Consider the following 18371-nt stretch of genomic DNA (forward strand, 5'->3'; position numbering starts at 1 on the left):
CATACAGATTATCAGCTTGTTAACTTTATGTTTTGGTTCTTTAAAATTCTTAGCAGCCAGATTGTTATAGTTCAACTCACCTTTTTTGTATCACCTAACATGGAGCTTAGTTTATAATTTAATCCATTGTACAGATTAAATATCGATTGTTTTCTGATTTAAATCTTCAGGGAACAAAATCAGGTCTGAGGCACTTTTCATTAAAACAGTTTGTTTTATCACAAATGCGCATATTGTATATAATTCACTGGTAATCCCTTACTTCAAGTTCCCCCGCTTAGCATTTACAGTATAAACAGCATACAAGCATTTAATAAATGGTTTATAACACACCATAATGTAGTTAGATGCTATAAGGACATTGTACAGTGTTTATCAACAATCATAAGTTCTATGAAGAAATTTCAAACAAATGTATTTCTCTATATTAATAAAAAATCTGCTTACATTTATGTTAAAGTACGGGACTTACAGTAAAGTGTCGCTAATTTATCTAATTACAGGGATCCCCAATCTAGAGGTTACAAGATAAAATGTAGAGGTCAAAAACCGAGAAAGATGGAAATGATATCCTTCAAACCAACCAATATTTATTTTCTGCTTCAAGAAAAAACTGCACATAAATTCACCCAGAACAGACTGTTAAAAATAACGTTGCTTGACTGAGTATGTGCCAGTGACAGTGTTTACTACCACTGCTCTTCAATATCCTCTATGGTCTCTGGCAGGCACCTGTTGCGTGTCTCTGACAGCATTCTTGCCACTATTCCCCCGACTACAGCTGCAGAGCACAGGACAACTTGCGGCAGTTCCTTCCAGACATCATCCAATAAGAGGATCAAAGGAGCCACAGCTACACCAAGTCGAGCCATGAAGGAGTTGTAGCCCATACCATTCTGCCTATAAGAAACATTCGGAGACATTGCCTTTAACAATGATTTGATACTTGTAGGTAGAAATAATGCCCATGTATTCAATGTCCTGCAATATTGATATAGCGCAGGTTGTTGAGAGAAAGATAAAAAGAAAGGCATGCATAGTTACCTTACTACAGTGGGATAGAGCTCAGAGCTGTAGAGCACAACAGTTGCAAAGGATGCTGAAGAAAACCCTTTTCCAATGACTGCTACCACTGTTCTCACAACAGACATATCTAAGAGGAGAACATAATTTTCTTATTATTTCAGTTCATTTTTCATAATGAAAAAACTAGAATTCCTTATATACTCCAGTGCATAATGGTTGAAGCTCTGGGGTGTAAGTATGTGAAATGAACAATTATCTAGATTACCTGTAGGTACCACAATATTGATTCCAAGACAGACAGCAGCCAACAGCATAGCTCCCACCTCAGTCCGTCGCCTGCCAATCTTATCCAGTAAGTAGTAAACTGATAATTTGGCTGGGAGCTCAATTAAAGCATAGGTAAACTGAGTGAGATAGATATTGAGCCCAAAGCCTGTGATGTTGAAGCTGATGCCATAAAATGTAGTCGCCACGCAAAACCTAGGGGAAAAGAAAGTGCAAGCTCATTAAACAGTCTGTTGATACACCATCACAACATTTCATCTGGATCTTTTAAAATGTAAAACTAACTCTTTGACCCAAACACAATACATAATATATTTTACAACCTAAAACCATTGACCTAAATCACAGTGGGAATACAGACCACAATGCACCAGTACACAGGGCCAGTTTCCTCATCTTGGGTGTTCGTATCAGATCAAGGTAGGAATAGGTCCGATCTCTTTTCTCTGTCACAACAATAGTGGATAGTGTCTGAAAGAATGCAAAGCAGCATTGTTCTTTGAGCCATGTGATATACAAATAAAGGATAGTGTTTTAGGCAACACAAAAATAATTAGAATCTGAAAGATTGCAGGCCCAAGACTATGTTGTTGATTTTATTATATACATATATATATACTGTATATATATATATATATATATATATATTGGTTCTCTTGACTTAAACCTGTAGTGCAGAACTTTTGTCTCCCCCCTCTGAAAGTGAGAGTAATAGTTTCTTTATTATCTGGAGAATCAGAAACCTTTCTTCTGGACGCTTCCAAGGCTGTTCCACCATAGTGCCACCATACGCCTAGTTGCTGTAGGCTACTCCAGCTCCATCGCTATGCTTTGGTACCCTCTTCTCTTTGTGAAACCAATCATTTCTGGTTGATGTAAAAAGCATCACTTCCGGTACGCCAATGTGGGAATGTCGCCACAGACCACCAGATTTAATACTCCAGTATGCTGCGAAATACAGAGGGATTTACCTGCCGCTGATAGGCTTAATCAGCATCGTATGAACTCATTTGCTTGAATGTAACGGACGTTCATTTATATATAAAAGTCCTGCACTCCAGCTTTAACTATCATCTGCTATGCAATATACCTCTGTTTTAAGTGTGTGAATTAACTCTTCTGTTCCGTTCATTGTGGCGCATTTTTTCAAATACGTCTGAGCTTGCTCCAGCTTTCCATTGGCGATGAGCCACCTAGCCGATTCTGGCATCCACCTAATGTTGAAGGCAAAAAGGTTTTTTAGTCCTAATGCATTACATGGCAATAACTTCCATTGCATATTTACATTTAAAGCATAAACCATAAATACTGTGTACATCTAGCTGTGGTTGGATACAGGCGTAAGATAGAAGTAGCAAGTTTAATGAGGCAAATTTCCAAGCACCAAAGTCCTCATCAGGCGAAAGCCGATTATGCTATGTTTTTCTTTCACCTGGATATTTGCCAGAGGAAGACATTGAATGTTCAAACATTGCCTTAATATGTTTTTGGGCAATGTAAGAGTGTCACTTGCCTATGTTTATAACCAATAATTAAACCAATCACAATCCCACTGAGTAAGGACTAAGGTTGTTTGATGAAAAGATCTCATTTTCAGAGTCATACCTCCAGGTGACAATGGCCAAGATTAGAGGTGATGTGACACTAACAATCAGCCACCGCCAGTCAGTAACAAAGTAGGCAATAGCTGCAAATCCTGTGTTCCCAAATGTCCATGATAAACTATCGATCACTCCCACCAGTTTCCTGTGCTCAACGTCCACCCACTCCACACCTGCAAAGAACAAACATCCCATCACTTACTTTGCAACAATCGCTTGTCAGAAAAAAACCCTTTACAATTACAACAATACTTGTAATCTTTTTTTCTCTCTCTATAGACCTGCATTTGGTAGTTTGGGCTTCTGAGGTGATGTGTTAAGATACAGAGCAGAGATTATTTACTAAGGACTGCTGAAACAATGACGATGCCAGTGATGCAAAACCCCGTGAAGAACCTCAGCACTGCAAACATCACATAGGATGAAGAAAAAGCACTTGCAACGGCAAACAGCATTCCAGACACATAGGACACCAACAGCATGATCCTTCGGCCAAACCTGTGGAAAGTCAGGACGTCTCCAAAGTTAGTGTTTCTGATTGGTTGAAACCCTAGGTGATCATACAGTAGACTGTATATACTGTACACTTTAAGTTGTAAACTGAGATACTTGTCACTCAAACTTCCAAAGGTCACAGCTCCAAACATCACTCCAATGAAGAAGATGGTCGCAGTTGCTTTGTTTTTTCCTCTTTTATCACACACCAGGTCCCACTTGTACAAGCAAATAAAGAAAGAGGACAAGTTCACTCTGAACATAAAAGACTTCTTCATAAAACTTAATTATGATGGTGGACACAATACAGTTTGTGATATTTATGAATGAAAAGTAATCTAAGTCACCTGTGAAGTCAGAGTAGATTTGAAGGTTGTGTTATCGTACACCCATCCATTCTGGCACAGCACTGTGGGCAGGTCAGTGATGTTGGAGGGGTTGAGCAGCAGATCATACTGAGGCTCTGCAAACATCTGACAGGAGCTCAGAGTCCCATCGTCCTGGACTGGAATACTAACAACAAGCCTCTCTGCTTGCGATAAATTCCTGAAATGATCTCCATCATCTAGCGAGCTGATGTCGCAGTGGTGAGAGGGAACCGCTGCTATGAAGTTGTTTAGCATGAAGTGGCAGGGCAGTGTGAAGCGTCCAATGAAGCTGATTACAATGATCATTATCTGAAATCTTCCAAATCCATTAATATCAGCAAGGACATTCTCAAACCTCATTGTGGCCTCTCACTGTGTGTAAAATGTCTTCCTTTGAGATTAAAAAGAAAAACTGCTCACACACCCATGCCTGTACACGAAAAAGTGAACAGCAAACTTGAATCAAAGACCTGATAAGACAACCTTTGGCATTTGACTCTCCCAAGAGCTGCTGTATTAAAGCTGAAATGGGTGAATATTTTACCTCACTTAACCACTAAAACAACGTGTCTGGGTGACTGTGAAGCATTCATGGTAATAGTTAAAGCAGGATCCTTATTTCACCCTTCAGATAAATGAGTCATTTGCTCATCCTTTACTGGTCATGACTCATGTAGAAATTAAAAGAATGACGTAGTGAAATGAATGAAGTAGTTGAAATGAGTATCCTTCACAAAGTGACTGGATGCACCCTTAGCTGTAGGGTGACGAACTCAGTCAACTGGACAGACTGCTCTCCAACTGAGAGGAGACCCTTCAGCACCTGGGGGATTATACACTTACAGAGCACTTTATTGGGAACACCTGTACAACTGCTTATTCACTCAGTTATTAAACCAGCCAATCATGTGGCAGCAGTAAATGCATAAAATCTTGCAGACACAGGTCAGAAGCTTCAGTTAATGTTCACATCAAACATCAGAATTGGGGGAAAAAATGTGATCTCCATGACTTTGACTGTGGCATGATTGTTGGTGCCAGATGGGTGAGTATTTCCGAAACTGCTGATCTCCTGGGATTTCTGCTAAGGCAGCTGTTGGGGTGGGTTAGAGTTTGGTGTCAACAGCATGAATCTGTTGACCCAACTTGTCTTGTGTCAACAGTACAGGCTGGTGGTGTAATGGTGTTAGGCATGTTTTCCTGGCACACATCATTGTTTGAATCTCATAGCCTATCTGAGTATTGCTGCTGACCAAGTGCATATCTCTATGGCCACAATTTGCCCATCTTCTAATGGCTACTTCCAGCAGTTGTCTCAAACTGCTTTCATGAACATGATGATCAGTTCAGTGCACGTCAGCACTCACTAGATCTGAATCCAGTAGGCCACCCCTGGGATATGGTAGAACAGGAGATTTGCAGCATGAATGTGCAGCTGACAAATCTGCGAATGGACATGCAATCATGTCAACATTTCATTACATTATAAAATGTAATCCAGGCACAATCAAGTTTTTGCACAAAACGTATTTGCTGTTGCAGTTTTGTTGTATAGAAATATAATTTTTAGGAGACAGGGTTTGTCCAAGGCTATGCCAGGGATACCAGCCCACTGTTTATTTTAAAATTGTGATCAGTTGTATCAAACGCTGCTTTGAGATGAAGCAATAACGGAACAGAACGTACACCGGACTTAGTGGCCATCTGTAAATTGTTTGTGAGTAAACTGTTTTGTGCTGTGCAACTTTAAAAAATTCTGATTAAACTTCTATAAAAGGGTTTTGCTAATGGGGTTATTTCAAGGCTCCGGTTACCTCTTTGAACAATCTAGTAGGAGTGGTCTCCCATGGGGGTCGATGAGATTATCTGAGTCACTGTGGTGTCCAGTCTGCTCTGAAGATGTATTATAACCTCTTGTATTGTAAACACAACAATGGCTGATGCTCTTGGCAAAGCTGGTAAGTAAACAGCTGTTAATGCTAACGTTAGCTATGTAGCAATAGCAAAACTTACAAATAGCTCCACAAGCCGTAAGCCATGTGCCTGCAAGTTATTGGACTTCACGTTGCATCCACAGCTTCTTCTAAGACTGTGCATCTCCTCACGCTCTAATATACATAATGTACATGAAATCATGGCTTCAAATGCACAGCTGTTAAACACTGGTATGTTAGTTTCAAGTATTTATTGACATTTGCCCAATGTATTTCTTACAAAACACAGGAACATTATTATTGTGGAATCAATTCATTTTTTATTTAACATGTTACTTGCAAAACTGTTGCTTGTAGTGATGAATGCAAAGAGAAGGATCACCTGACTCTGCAGTTGCCCTCAGCTCTAAGGAGCAATTCGGTGTTTTTCTGCTCTTTGCTCTTAGTTTTACATCCTATTTTAACTTCACATTATAAAGCTTGATAATATGCCAGTATTTTGTTTATAGCTCGTTTCTGCTGCTGTTTTCATATATTTTCAGTTGCAATGGTGAAAACTTTTAAGGTGGAGATTTCTCATCTGATGTGGAGATTGATCGTCTTCTGAAACACACAAAAAAACATTTTCATCTTATGACATTTATTTATCACTGTGTTTGTTGTTTGGATGCACAATGAGAGTTATAAAGAGGAACCAGTACCCCGTCTGTTCCACGTCCTCAATTGTCTCTGGTAGACGGATGTTTTGTGTCTCAGGAAGAAAAGAAGCTGACAGCCCTGCAGCAAAAGCCACCAGGAAGAAAACAATATTTGGTAGTGGGAGCCACACTTCTTCAAGAAGCATGATCAGGGGGGATACGGATACGCCTAAACGCGCCATGAAGGAGCTGTAACCCAATCCATTTTGTCTGTGTAACAGAAAAAAATATAACCTCTGACTACAGAGAAACCATAACACATTTGTAACTATCAGGGATCTATTTCACAATACAACTGCAACTCACTTTAACTCATTCTGGGTGTTGATTGCTGCCTTTTTCAAAAGTCTCAGTAAACTTCACTTTTGGAGATGGCCTCCGGATAACAGAAATTGTTTGTAAATGTGCAAAATATAAGCTCTATATATTTTACTGACCTAATTACTGTGGGGTAGATCTCTGCTGTGTACAGATATACAGTAGTAAAAGCTGCCTCTGCAAACATCTTGCCCAAAGCTCCTACAACTGTCTTAATCATCCCCATTTCTGAAAGAAAAAGTTGGCGAAGGACATTTTAACTCTACATTGTATTATATTTAAAGCCACTATGTCCAGAATTTGAAAATTAATGACTCCCAGTGCTGTTTTTTTTTTTTTAAACTTATTTACTCTTTACTTAGGTAATCAATCTATGAAATCTAAACATGTATTATTTTTTTTCCAAGTTTTGCTTTTTCTGTTGTTGTTGTTGTATGTTATTGTTGCTGTAGTAACAGAAGCCACCATGATCTTAGTTTTTCAAAAAAGACACCTGAATTAATCATTTACCTTGAGGGAGAAACATCTTGCAGATTATACACAGTCCAGTCAGAACAAGTGTTCCGGCCTGACTCAACCTTCGACCTATTTTGCTCAAGCTGAAAAAAATAATTGCTTTTGCTGGGATTTCAATTGCACCGTAGATGAACTGTGTGAGATAAATGTTCACACCAAACCCACTGACATTCAAGCTGATTCCATAATAAGTACAGGCTACTCCAAACCTATGAACAGAAAAAGAGCAATGTAATCATGTTATACATAAGTGATAATTCACAGTAATATACAGTGTTGTGATGTATGAAAATATCCACTGCACTGAGTCTGTTGTTTTCTATTTCAGGACACTTTGGAGTGTATGAACTTGATGATACCACGGTCGCTTATTGGTTGAGCAACAGCTGAGTAAACAAATTAGACATTTTCATAATGCTTAGAAGTTAAAGTGTCAGTGTTGTTTGAAGGTAAAGTCAATCCTACATATATACAGTACAGTACCACACAATGCCAGTAAGTACAGTCAGTCTCCTCATTCTGGGAGTCTTCACAAGGTCCAAATAGGAATACTTTCTGTTTTCATTTTCCACAAGTATTACTTTGGACAGGATCTGGAGAGTGAAAGGAAAAGTTTGGTCAAAGAAAAGAATAGAGCTGTGCATCGATTTTTGTTTAGAAATGAAAAGATTATGTAAAATGTTGAACCTCAGGCTTTAGGTCAGTCATGAACTGCTCTCTGTGGTTGACCTTTGCACACTTGCTCAGGTAATAATGAGCACTGTTTAGCTTTCCATTGCTTATAAGCCACCTAGCAGACTCAGGGAGCCACCTGTAACAACATTTGTTTTGATAAAGCTCAGGTTTTTCATATAAACTCACGAGTCACACCCCTGCCTCATCAAAACTAAAAGTCTGATCTTTAAACACCGTAAGATTGTTTTCTATAAAGATTCTTTTTATTGGCAATTATTTTTGTGAAAGTTATATGCCAATATACAGAACAATAATTATGTTAAAATTATTTTTCCTTACCACCAACAGATCATCGCCAGAAACAGTGGAGCAGTTGCTGTGGCAGTCAGGTACCTCCAGTCATTCACAAAATAGGCCACAACAGGAAGCAGAGCGGTAAAAACACTCCAATCCATGCTCATTAAAACACCCACTGCAGTTCGATGCTTGATGTCCACCCATTCAATGCCTATTATGAGCAATGATACTAAATCAGATCTATTAAAATATACTTGACCATAATTATGGTAATTTAGTTTACACTTTAGCAGATGCAGATTTTTAAAAAATTATTATTAGTATTTATTTAGTTTAGAACACAAAACTGATAAAAAGGTTAGTGTGAAGGAGTATAGTTATGTACCAAAAAAAAAATATATATATATATATATATATGTGTGTGTGAGGAAAACCTTTTTGTTTATAATTTTATTGGTGTAAGACCAAAGTTGTGTTGTTGTTTTTTTTTTTTGCTGGACTCAAAAAGAAGATAGTTTCTAAAAAGCAAGAAATATATATATATAACAGCAACCATCTAATGACCTAAGCTTTATACAGTACATGTGATAAACAGCTGTGTTGTATTTGATAGAGCATTTTGACTCATCTGTGGATCATTTCTTGACTTTGGACGTACACAGTGGGTTTAAAATGAATTTGTTTGTCTTCACGGACAGTGATAAAAGAAGAAAGCATGAATCACCTCTACAAACTTAATTTTACATTATGAAAACTTCCCACATGCAACTGAGCAAATGTTTGTTTTGTTTTCCAAACATTACATAAATAAAAGACAGAGCATGATGTTCCACTCACAAAGGACAATGGTGATGATACTTATTGCAGAAATTCCAAAACCAGTGAAGAACCTCATGACAGCAAAAACGCTGAAGTTGTATGAGAAAGCACTTGCAAATCCAAACACTGTGGTGACTATATACGACAACAGAAGTGTTCTTTTCCTGCCAAACCTGTGAGGCAAAAAAATTAAGAGATAAGTAATTAGTTAATTATTCATTTGATATAATTGATATAGGCCTACAGTATGTTCAGAAGAAGTTGCAAAAGCACTTTCTTTAGGTAGACACATATATTCCTGTGTTTACAGTGTGAAAAAGAAAGTCTACAGATGTTCAGTGTGAAGTTTTGAGTCAGTTGTATGGTCAGAACTGCGCTGGCTGCACTACTATCTCTGACTGTCTTATGCATAGCTGATACCTTACAAGACAACATTTGGACTCAATTCTTGACTCCATACAGGTGCACGGAGGCTAATACAAACTAAAAACTAAAATGATATCAATATTTATATTGATATTTTCAATGTTCAGTGTTCAATGAGTTTTCAATGTACGAGTTTCTCTCATATGTTTGTGTAAAAACAAATATAAGTAAATAGCGTAAAGGTGTCTGATTTGAGAGCTGAAGTCGTGGACACCTGTCACTAAGATATCCAAATACTGCTGATCCAAGCATGACCCCGATGAAAAAGATCGTGGCTGTGGCTCTGTTCACTCTTCTCTTATCACAAACCAGATCCCACTATGGAGGGAATACATAACAGATGAAAAATAGTGAAGAATAAAGTCAAATTTGGGACCAGTATTTGTTTAATGCTTTGTACATTTAAAAAACAAAAAAAACTCACCTCTGTGGCCAGAGTGGATTTGAAGCTTGTGTTGTCATACACCCATCCATTCTGGCATGACACTGTGGTTAGGTCAGTTATGTTGGAGGAGTTGAGCAGCAGATGATACTGAGGCTCTGTATACATCTGACAGGAGCTTGGGGTCCCATCCTCCTGGACTGGAATACTAACAACAAGCCTCTCTTCCAGGGATAAATTCCTTAAATCAGCTCTGTCTTCCAGAGAGCTGATGTTGCAGTGGTGAGAGGGAATAACCGCAATGAAATTGTTCAGCAGAAAGTTAAACGGCAAAGTCACACGAGGAATTACTATCATGAAGATGATCAATATCTGGAATTTCCCAAAGCCATCTACCTCTGCCAGCACATTCTCAAACTTCATCCTGAAAATAAGTATTGCTACACTTCCAATTTGGAGTGAAGCTCAGGGAATAATAGTAAATATCACAAAGCACACAAGATGTTAGATTGAAAGTGAGCTGCTAGCCTTTTACTTATGTTAAATGCTGCAGGTTAATGGTCAGCTCAGGATGATTAGTGAATGTTTCATAAGGTAATGAAAACAGACAATTTATGCACTCTCAGCAGAATAAAAAATAGTCTGACAAGTAACGTATTTTAAAAAATTAATCATTTCTTAATGACTGCATGTTAAAACTATGTATCCCTAAGCAATACAATACTCCACCTTGAAAGATTATACTGACACGATCATTGTCTAAAGGTTAAAAAACACTTTTGTGGAAGACAATCAGTTTCGAGTGAGGAAAGAAATAATGCTCTTCTTACACCACTTGGTCATGACTGTTACAGATTGAAATAGCTTAACAAAAAAAAAAAAACATTGAATAAAAACACATCAAAGTGCCACAAATATTGAAAGATCAGTTTAACACAACAATGTACCTTAAAGTGCTGAAAGTTTTCAATTCAGGAGTAAAATAACCTAAACAATCAAACTATGCAAAATACTGCAAATAATTCCAGAACAGTAAGGCTCGGAGGATGAATCCGAATAACTTGACTTTGACTTTGACTTTTCCTGTGGTGTCAAGAGCAGATCAAATTTTTCACTTTGCCTAATACTTTCCTTTATGACCAGATACCTGCAAAACTAATTTCATTCCCAGCAAGCTTAGCTGAACTTTGTGTTTAGTGTTAATTAACAGCCAGCAAGTTACAGTTTAAATATTTGGTACAATGCCAAGGAAGAACTTACTGGATACCTACTGGTACAAGTACAAACAAGGGGGCAACACATTTGCATTTAGAGCGGACTAAGGAATAAATTGCACCACCTACTTATAACTATATAAATATAGCATAATTTTAGAATAAGATATAATGTAAATAATTTCATTTTAATATCAGCAACGTTACCCCATTGATCCTACCTTGTTACCCAGTAATAATTTTAATGTGACCTTTACTGGGACCTCGCTGTAGACAACATGATGGACCTCTGCAATTTTTTCCATGAAGGATTTTAAAAAAAATTACAGATTATATTGATAATATCTAAAAGTTTATTCATTAGAAATATATTTTAAAACACAAATGACTCTCTCTAGATTTTGAATTAAGTTTGCAAAAATGTTCGTTCAATAATTTAAAAAAATGTTTTATGTGTTGAAATCAAATTTATTTGTTAAACAATTTTAAAAAGCAATGTGAACAAGCTATGCCTATAGCTGCAAGACCCAGTGAGCTACTGATGAAAGACAGTGGTCACTAGCACTCTTATTGCATGTTCCATAGTCAAGATCTATATTAACCGTGCTATTATGTTAAAATAAATGTTATGTTTCGGGTCAAATTGACCCCATTTAAACCACCAAAATATAACTGCAATTGAAAGTGTTATCCAAGTTTACACTCCAGAAGATCAGCAAGGAAAACATAGTTCAGAACCGGAATACTTTTATATTTATTTTATTTTATTTTATTTCATTTTCTAAACACACTTTTGAACCCCAAGCCTGTGCACAGGATAAAAAAAACTGCTTCTTTTTGAGAATTGCCAAAAATAAACCATTTATCATAGCCAGAAGCTGTGAAGACTGAGAGAATCGCCGGATTTTCAACTTTCCCATGGTCGGTGAACTTACCACGTGTGACATACGCTTGCCTCAGAAAATGTGGCTGAATTTAAGGTTCAAATTGAAATCTTTCCGGATTTCAAGCGACTCACACGAGGATTCAGAGCTGTCCTAATCCGTGTGAGGACGTGTGAGTAGGGCTTATATCCTCCTATTTCAGACCTAATTTTTTTCATCATTTTAGCATGATGTATCTCTATAATATGTGTCTGGGTTATATTTATAAATATTGTAATAGCACCTGACAGATTTTCAAGAGAGTCAGAGGGGGGTTTGTGGAAGGGAAAATCCCATTTGAGGACATGTGAGTATTTTAGGTCTATATTTCATCATATTATCATGTGGTATCTCTAAAATATGTGGAATGGTTATATTTAGACAAATTATATTAGCATGTGAGGTATCATAATACATAATATATCACAATATAATAGATTATAATAGACTATTCATATTATAATAATTATAGTGCAATGTCACCTGGAGCAACAGATTCTGCTACTAAGTTTCACTTTTCTTGGGTTTTCTTCCTCTGTTGTCTTCTGTTATCCAACTCTGTTAGGTTCAGCACATAATTTAGACAGTACAACTAAGGACATGTTGAATCCTGACAGGCTGTTGGTTCAAGCCAGTTGGTTCAAGTTTTTCACAATGTCATTTGATATTGTTATTTTAAAATCATCGTCTTAAATTATTAAATTGAACCAGCTTTTACTAAATTGTGCATGCTAAGTATCACTCTCATCATTAAGAGTGATTTTTATTGAATCTCCTTCTTCCTTGTTGATTTTACTCTGCAATATAGATAAAACTTAAATTAGTCATATTTTCAGGAAAGAATATTAGCAAATGATTAAAACATAAATTATTTAGAAAGATGTAAACTGTATAAGGCTCTGAAATTATGGTTAGCTTGCTTTTTCAAGGTTAACTGGATTATTCTTTAGCTGTGAAGCTCATTCACGTGGGTAATCGTTTACTGTACATGTAATCTTCCTTTAAAATCATTTCCTCTTTACCTTGGTTTCTCAATGTCTTCGATGAACTCTGGCAATCGTGTGTTTAATGTTTCAGGCAGAAGTAAGGCCACTAAACCAGACCCAACGGCTACGGCACAGTATGTAACTTCAGGGAGGAGATGCCACACGTCCTCCAATAGCATGATGAGTGGGGATAAGGACGCACCCAGCCGTGTCACAAATGAGGTGTAGCCTACACCATTCTGTCTGAAAAATCAAAGTCAGGGTTAATGAAAACCTGTTGCACATCGGCTGCTAACAGAACAGAAGATCATTGTCTGTGGTCAAACTGGATACATGAGTTTGTTGTTGACTAACCTTACGACTGTAGGATAGAGTTCAGTTGTAAAGAGTATCATGATTGTGAATGAGGCCTCTGACAGGGCTTTTCCAAGAACAGCGACAACAGAACGAATGATCCATTTATCTGTGGGAAAATACAAAGAAGTTTGATCAAAAATATTCTCAGGTATATTAACAAAAATGCAACAAAATTAAATGATTAGATTTAAGATAAACCAAAGAAATGACCTTTTGCAACAAACAAGTTGATGAAGAGACAGAGTCCGGTCAATAGCATGGCCCATATCTGACCAGGCCCTCTACCAACTTTATCCAGGAAGAAATACAAACCAATCTTCATTGGCATTTCGATGAATGCAAATATAAATTGTGTGAGGTAAAGGTTTAGTCCAAATCCAGTGATATTTAGACTTATCCCATAATATATAAATGCAACTCCATACCTACAAAAGGGAGAAAAAAGAACTCAAACCTTGTATTGACATGCCATTTCTAACCTTGGGATGATTTAAAAAAAAAAGAAAAGAAACATTGTTAATTTGGTTACTGATATGGTTACTGATAACAGATAACAGTGAGTTTAGCCTTGCAAGTCTTTATAGCAGGGTGGAGTGTTACTGTGAGTTGTTTTGGTATCATCAAACATCTTTCAATTAAATACCATATTATATAAACTTTACATTAATACTATATAATTACATTGCATATTATCATGTAAAATATCATACTACATATTACATTACATTATTAATATTATTGTATTGTGTATTAGAAATATATTATCAATCATTAGACTTTCTAGTGTTTGATTCATGCCTCACACTGTCTTAAATTAATTAGTTTACTAGTTATTTGGAAAAGTAATAAAAAAAGACACAATAAGACATAATAAAATAAAAAAACCCTAAAGGCCTTATAAGGAGATCTAAGCAAAAAACAGAAATGAAAAAAAAAAACTATTGTAAAACTAACCTAAATCACTGTTTATCAGTGAAGGAAAACAGACATTAGCACATTGAAAAGACCATAGAAAAAACAGGACTGTTAAACATGTCATATCATATGTTATAATATATCATATGCTAATAACTAGCACATGCTACAGCTGCTACAAAAGAATACTTATTTGCTTTCTTTCTGTGAGTTAGACGTTTATTCACACTTTTCATGTTGTGCGCTAACTGCAGAGCTGGAGCCAGGCGATACTTAGCTTAGCTTAGCAAGAAGAGTGGAAACCAAGTAAACCTGGCTCTGTCCAAATTTCAAAAACCCACCTACCAGCACCTCTAAAGATCACTGATTAACATACACAAACAGACAACTTGTGGTTTTAGAGGGAGTTCAGAATGTGCCAGCTGTTTCCCCTTATTCCCGTCTTTAAGCAAAGCTAAGCTAATCATCTCCCAGCTGCAGCTCGTAACAGGTATAACAGACATGAGAGTGGTATGTGTCAAACTGTTGAAATTCACATTTACCCCAGTATCCCTGAGCATATAGAAAGTTTCCTTATATTTGGAGTCCTGAAGAGGTCAACAAAATTGTACTTCTTATCTTCAGTTTCAGTTTCAGTTTCTGCAGACTCCAGTAATGTCTGTGAGAAAGCGGGATAAAAAGCACATAAACACAGTCAAGATGTTCATTTAAAACAGATCCTTTTTCTTAATATGAGGTTGTCAACTAACCAAAATGAAAACATTGCTGAAATATACCCTTGGTGTGATGGTGGCCATACATGCTGATCTGTTGTTCATCTCGGCACATTGCATGATGTAATGATGAGCAGCATCTGCCCTCCCACGAGCCATGAGCCACCTTGCAGACTCTGGAAGCCACCTGCAGTGACAAACATGTTGAGTTAAGTGTCTCATCAGCTTCTAGTAGGATTCAGCTTTTCATGCTGCAAAGTGTGAAACATGAAATTTTAATACCTCCAAGCAATGAGGGACAGTATCAGGGGTGAGGTCACTGCCAGAATGAGCATCCTCCACTCATTTACACAGTATGCAATTCCAACCAGAATCCAGTTCCCAAGTGTCCAATCCAGACTTATGATTACACCAGAGAAAGTCCTGTGTTCAATGCTGAACCACTCGATGCCTGCAGAAACGTCAGCACAGAAAATGTCAAATCAAGAAACACTTCAGTGGAAATAAATTTCAGCACTAGCCTACTTACTTAGAACCATGGAGATGATACTTATTCCAGCGAGTGACATCCCTGTGAAAAATCTCAGGATGGCAAACATTACATCCGATGTGGAGAAAGTGCTTAGCACCGCAAACATCAAGGATGATAGATAAGAAACCAGCAGAAGTGGCCGTCGCCCAAACCTGAAGAATAAGTTCATAATTCACATGATAGGAAATATTTTGCACACAAGTGATCAAATTATTTCTCATCCCATTCTGTTATCTCAATTAATTTCTTTATGTTTCTTTTTGTTATTTAATTGTGTTGAACCTGCTATAATGAAGATTTTAACAAGTCCTGCCTGTGACATGCATAATGTTTTTCAGTTTTTTTGCACTCTGCTGTTCATGTTGTAATTTTTACTATAAACTTTACTATTAAATACCTATATACAGTAATATTCCCAGTTTGATAAGAGCTGGCACACTACTGTATGTATGCACTGTTGCAACAACCATTTTCTCTGAACTTTTTAATCTTATCTAACATTTGTTACAGTGAGTGAGGGATGTTTTGGACGTTATGGATATACATACATACATTTCATTGACAATCTTACCTGTCACTGAGAAACCCAAATAAAGGGGCTCCAAACATAACACCAATGAAGAAAACAGTGGCTGTTGCCTTGTTTATCCCTTTTCTGCTGCACACAAGATCCCACTTCAGAGAAAACATTCAAAATATTACACTATGTATTCTTTTTACATAAAACATTCACAAGTTCTAAACCACGTTTCTTACTTTTGCATGTATTATATTCACTGTACGTAAAAAAATTCTACCATAAAAGATGAGCAACCCTCAGAAAAATGTCTTTTACTTTAATGAAATATGACCCTTTTTTTTAACAAATTAAAGAATGCTTAAAGTCTTTAAGGAACACATCATATTTATTGAATGACACTTACCTCTGTTGCCAAAGTAGATTTAAAAGTGCTGTTGTCATACACCCATCCATTCTGACACTGAACAGTAAATATATTCTCACTACTGTTCTTTGTTGACCCTGACAGATTTTGATATTGGAGCTGTTGAAACATCTGACAGGAGCTCAGAGTCCCATCCTGCTCGGCTGGGATACTCACACTCAGTTTCTGTTCTAGAGTTAAATTCCTGAAGATGCCTCCATCATCCAGAGCGCTGATGTTGCAGCGGTGAGCGGGAACAGCTGCAATGAAATTATTCAGCAGGAAGTGACATGGCAGAGTAACTCGAGAGAGGATCTGAATCAAGATTAGCTTGATTTGGAATTTTCCAAATCCGTTAACTTCTGAAAGGATGTTGTCGAATTTCATTTTGCTGTGCCCGTGGAGTCAGACAAGAAGCCAAATGTGAAACAGTGATGTGAAGTAAAGTGATAGATACTAAACAGGACACATTTACCAGAACCATGTTAATCATTACAGTTGCTTATGAGTCCCAATATGGTGCAAGTACTGTCAGAATGGGCTCTACTGTAAATGCTGTTCATCAAGAGCCAAAGACCATCTGCATTTTTCATTCAAATTGGCAAAAGTGAGGTGTAAAATGAAAAAATGCTGTGTCAAAGCCAATGGTGGACAGCAAGTGGCGGACCGGCTTCTCCAAGTAAACTGCACTGGGATAGGAGAATAGAACATTTCTGATATAGCCAGTAACTACTGGTAAGTGGAGCTAGATAAGAAGGGATGATGGGTGGACTAATGGGTGGGACATGGCATTCAGATGAAACGTCCTGTCAAGCCAGTGGGGCCGGCTAGGGCAGCTTAGCCTAAGCAGATACAATGTAAATATAAGGCTGGGTCAAGCTGTTCAATGTCTTCTCTTTGTTTGACGGAGGGTAGGAGATAAAAGCAGCTTAAAAATACGCAAAGGTACTTTAACTAGATCAGGGTTAGAGAATGCGAACAGCAGATTTACGATGGCACAGCCTGATACCACCCGCTGCGGGGCCTAATGAAAGGTCAAACATCATTTAACATGAATGCTGGGCTTTCATAGGAATACTCACCCAACTTTTGGCACATTTAAATGTGTACTGATAACTGCAGTAGAGTAGTTTCTCCATTCCCATATTACTTCTGCAAACTTCCATTTCAAACACAGATTTAGTTCCATGTAGGGGCATCCTGTGATGGTGAAGAACAGTCTTACCTCATGTATTTACTATACAGCAGCTTTATAATGTGGAACTTTACCCTGAATTTTAATGACCCTATTTGATACCCCAATTTGACAGCGATGAAAAATTATTATTAATGGATTAATGGCAAATTAATGGAAAAACAACATACAGTGTGTCTGTGTAAACAAAATTTTATGTATTTCTCGTAACTGTTGAATTATTTGACTTATCCAGTAATTAAATGCAGGTGCAGGTGTTAACCAGTTATGATTTCTGGAGCATGCACTGATACCAAGCTAATGGCACATTTCAAATCTGTCTTAAAAGAATCTGCTTTCTAAGGACAAGTCCATTTTGTGTGCTTTCTGCATGATGCTAACTGAGCTGCGTCTGAGGGGGGTTGAGCCAGGAACTCCTCTTCTTCTCTCTCTTTAAAAACAGCAGCGTACATGAATGAGCGAGGCTACACTGTGAGCAAGTTGGTAAGTGACCTGAACATCTGCAATCAATGACAAGTACTCAGAATCTCGTATCTATGGTCTTGCACTAAAACTGCCAGCATGTGAGGCCAACAGTGCTGGACACCAACTGATGAGACACCTTTTGGACAAACTTTTGTCTTTTACAGGCGCTTTGGGAATGAATACTGTAAGTAGTGGATTTGGTAAGTAATTCCTTCATTAACTTCTTAGACCTCTTAATGTGGCTTTCTTGCACAGTTTGTTATTGGTAAAGGTTAGCCGTAATTAAGTGATTCATTCATCCTACTGTT

The 18371-nt window shown here is 37.4% G+C and overlaps 3 protein-coding genes across 6 annotated transcripts; all 3 read right to left on the reverse strand.

The window, feature by feature from the left end:
- Nucleotides 1–194: 194 nt before the first annotated feature.
- Nucleotides 195–4278, reverse strand: LOC111231497 (solute carrier family 22 member 7-like). 2 transcript variants are annotated; one of them, XM_022758606.1, is made up of 9 exons: nucleotides 3755–4278; nucleotides 3522–3625; nucleotides 3256–3410; nucleotides 2917–3085; nucleotides 2402–2525; nucleotides 1673–1782; nucleotides 1292–1506; nucleotides 1045–1153; nucleotides 195–900 (listed from the first exon to the last, which is right to left on the reverse strand). In XM_022758606.1, the coding sequence occupies exons 1-9, from the start codon at nucleotides 4133–4135 to the stop codon at nucleotides 690–692; spliced, it is 1578 nt and encodes a 525-aa protein (XP_022614327.1). In that variant the 5' UTR covers nucleotides 4136–4278; the 3' UTR covers nucleotides 195–689. The 2 variants fall into 2 exon arrangements, with proteins under 2 accessions (XP_022614327.1, XP_022614326.1); XM_022758605.1 differs by having other exon boundaries at nucleotides 3498–3625.
- Nucleotides 4279–5945: 1667 nt separating this feature from the next.
- LOC111231386 (solute carrier family 22 member 7-like) lies at nucleotides 5946–10641 on the reverse strand. Of its 3 annotated transcripts, none has more exons than XM_022758459.1 (10): nucleotides 9883–10519; nucleotides 9673–9776; nucleotides 9051–9205; nucleotides 8256–8424; nucleotides 7929–8052; nucleotides 7725–7834; nucleotides 7236–7450; nucleotides 6845–6953; nucleotides 6411–6617; nucleotides 5946–6309 (listed from the first exon to the last, which is right to left on the reverse strand). In XM_022758459.1, the coding sequence occupies exons 1-10, from the start codon at nucleotides 10261–10263 to the stop codon at nucleotides 6270–6272; spliced, it is 1614 nt and encodes a 537-aa protein (XP_022614180.1). In that variant the 5' UTR covers nucleotides 10264–10519; the 3' UTR covers nucleotides 5946–6269. The 3 variants fall into 3 exon arrangements, with proteins under 3 accessions (XP_022614180.1, XP_022614179.1, XP_022614182.1); XM_022758458.1 differs by having other exon boundaries at nucleotides 5946–6312; nucleotides 9883–10494; XM_022758461.1 differs by lacking the exons at nucleotides 5946–6309; nucleotides 6845–6953 and having other exon boundaries at nucleotides 6479–6617; nucleotides 9883–10641.
- LOC111231385 (solute carrier family 22 member 7-like) lies at nucleotides 10028–16831 on the reverse strand. Its single transcript, XM_022758457.1, has 11 exons — nucleotides 16404–16831; nucleotides 16052–16155; nucleotides 15478–15632; nucleotides 15231–15399; nucleotides 15012–15135; nucleotides 14778–14893; nucleotides 13531–13745; nucleotides 13318–13426; nucleotides 13000–13206; nucleotides 10788–12774; nucleotides 10028–10108 (listed from the first exon to the last, which is right to left on the reverse strand). The coding sequence occupies exons 1-10, from the start codon at nucleotides 16788–16790 to the stop codon at nucleotides 12741–12743; spliced, it is 1620 nt and encodes a 539-aa protein (XP_022614178.1). The 5' UTR covers nucleotides 16791–16831; the 3' UTR covers nucleotides 10028–10108; nucleotides 10788–12740.
- Between the last annotated feature and the right edge of the window lie 1540 nt (nucleotides 16832–18371).

Source organism: Seriola dumerili, unplaced genomic scaffold, assembly GCF_002260705.1.
Source record: "Seriola dumerili isolate Sdu_G_001 unplaced genomic scaffold, Sdu_1.0 BDQW01000301.1, whole genome shotgun sequence".
Classification (NCBI taxonomy): Eukaryota; Metazoa; Chordata; class Actinopteri; order Carangiformes; family Carangidae; genus Seriola; species Seriola dumerili.

What these genes read in the sequence shown, in the direction of transcription:
- LOC111231497 (XM_022758605.1), bottom strand. Translation starts at nt 4,135, where the DNA reads ATGAGGTTTGAGAATGTCCTTGCTGATATTAATGGATTTGGAAGATTT. An exon ending in CTCAGTTTACAACTTAAAGT is followed by an intron (nt 3,411 to 3,497) that starts GTACAGTATATA and finishes GACTTTCCACAG; the next exon opens with GTTTGGCCGAAGGATCATGC. An exon ending in CATTGTTTCAGCAGTCCTTA is followed by an intron (nt 3,086 to 3,255) that starts GTAAATAATCTC and finishes TGTTCTTTGCAG; the next exon opens with GTGTGGAGTGGGTGGACGTT.
- LOC111231386 (XM_022758458.1), bottom strand. Translation starts at nt 10,263, where the DNA reads ATGAAGTTTGAGAATGTGCTGGCAGAGGTAGATGGCTTTGGGAAATTC. An exon ending in CAAGATGTTTCTCCCTCAAG is followed by an intron (nt 6,954 to 7,235) that starts GTAAATGATTAA and finishes TTTTTCTTTCAG; the next exon opens with AAATGGGGATGATTAAGACA. An exon ending in GAGGACGTGGAACAGACGGG is followed by an intron (nt 6,313 to 6,410) that starts GTACTGGTTCCT and finishes TGTGTGTTTCAG; the next exon opens with AAGACGATCAATCTCCACAT.
- LOC111231385 (XM_022758457.1), bottom strand. Translation starts at nt 16,790, where the DNA reads ATGAAATTCGACAACATCCTTTCAGAAGTTAACGGATTTGGAAAATTC. An exon ending in AATCTACTTTGGCAACAGAG is followed by an intron (nt 16,156 to 16,403) that starts GTAAGTGTCATT and finishes TTTTCTCTGAAG; the next exon opens with TGGGATCTTGTGTGCAGCAG. An exon ending in CTCTATCCTACAGTCGTAAG is followed by an intron (nt 13,207 to 13,317) that starts GTTAGTCAACAA and finishes TTGATTTTTCAG; the next exon opens with ACAGAATGGTGTAGGCTACA.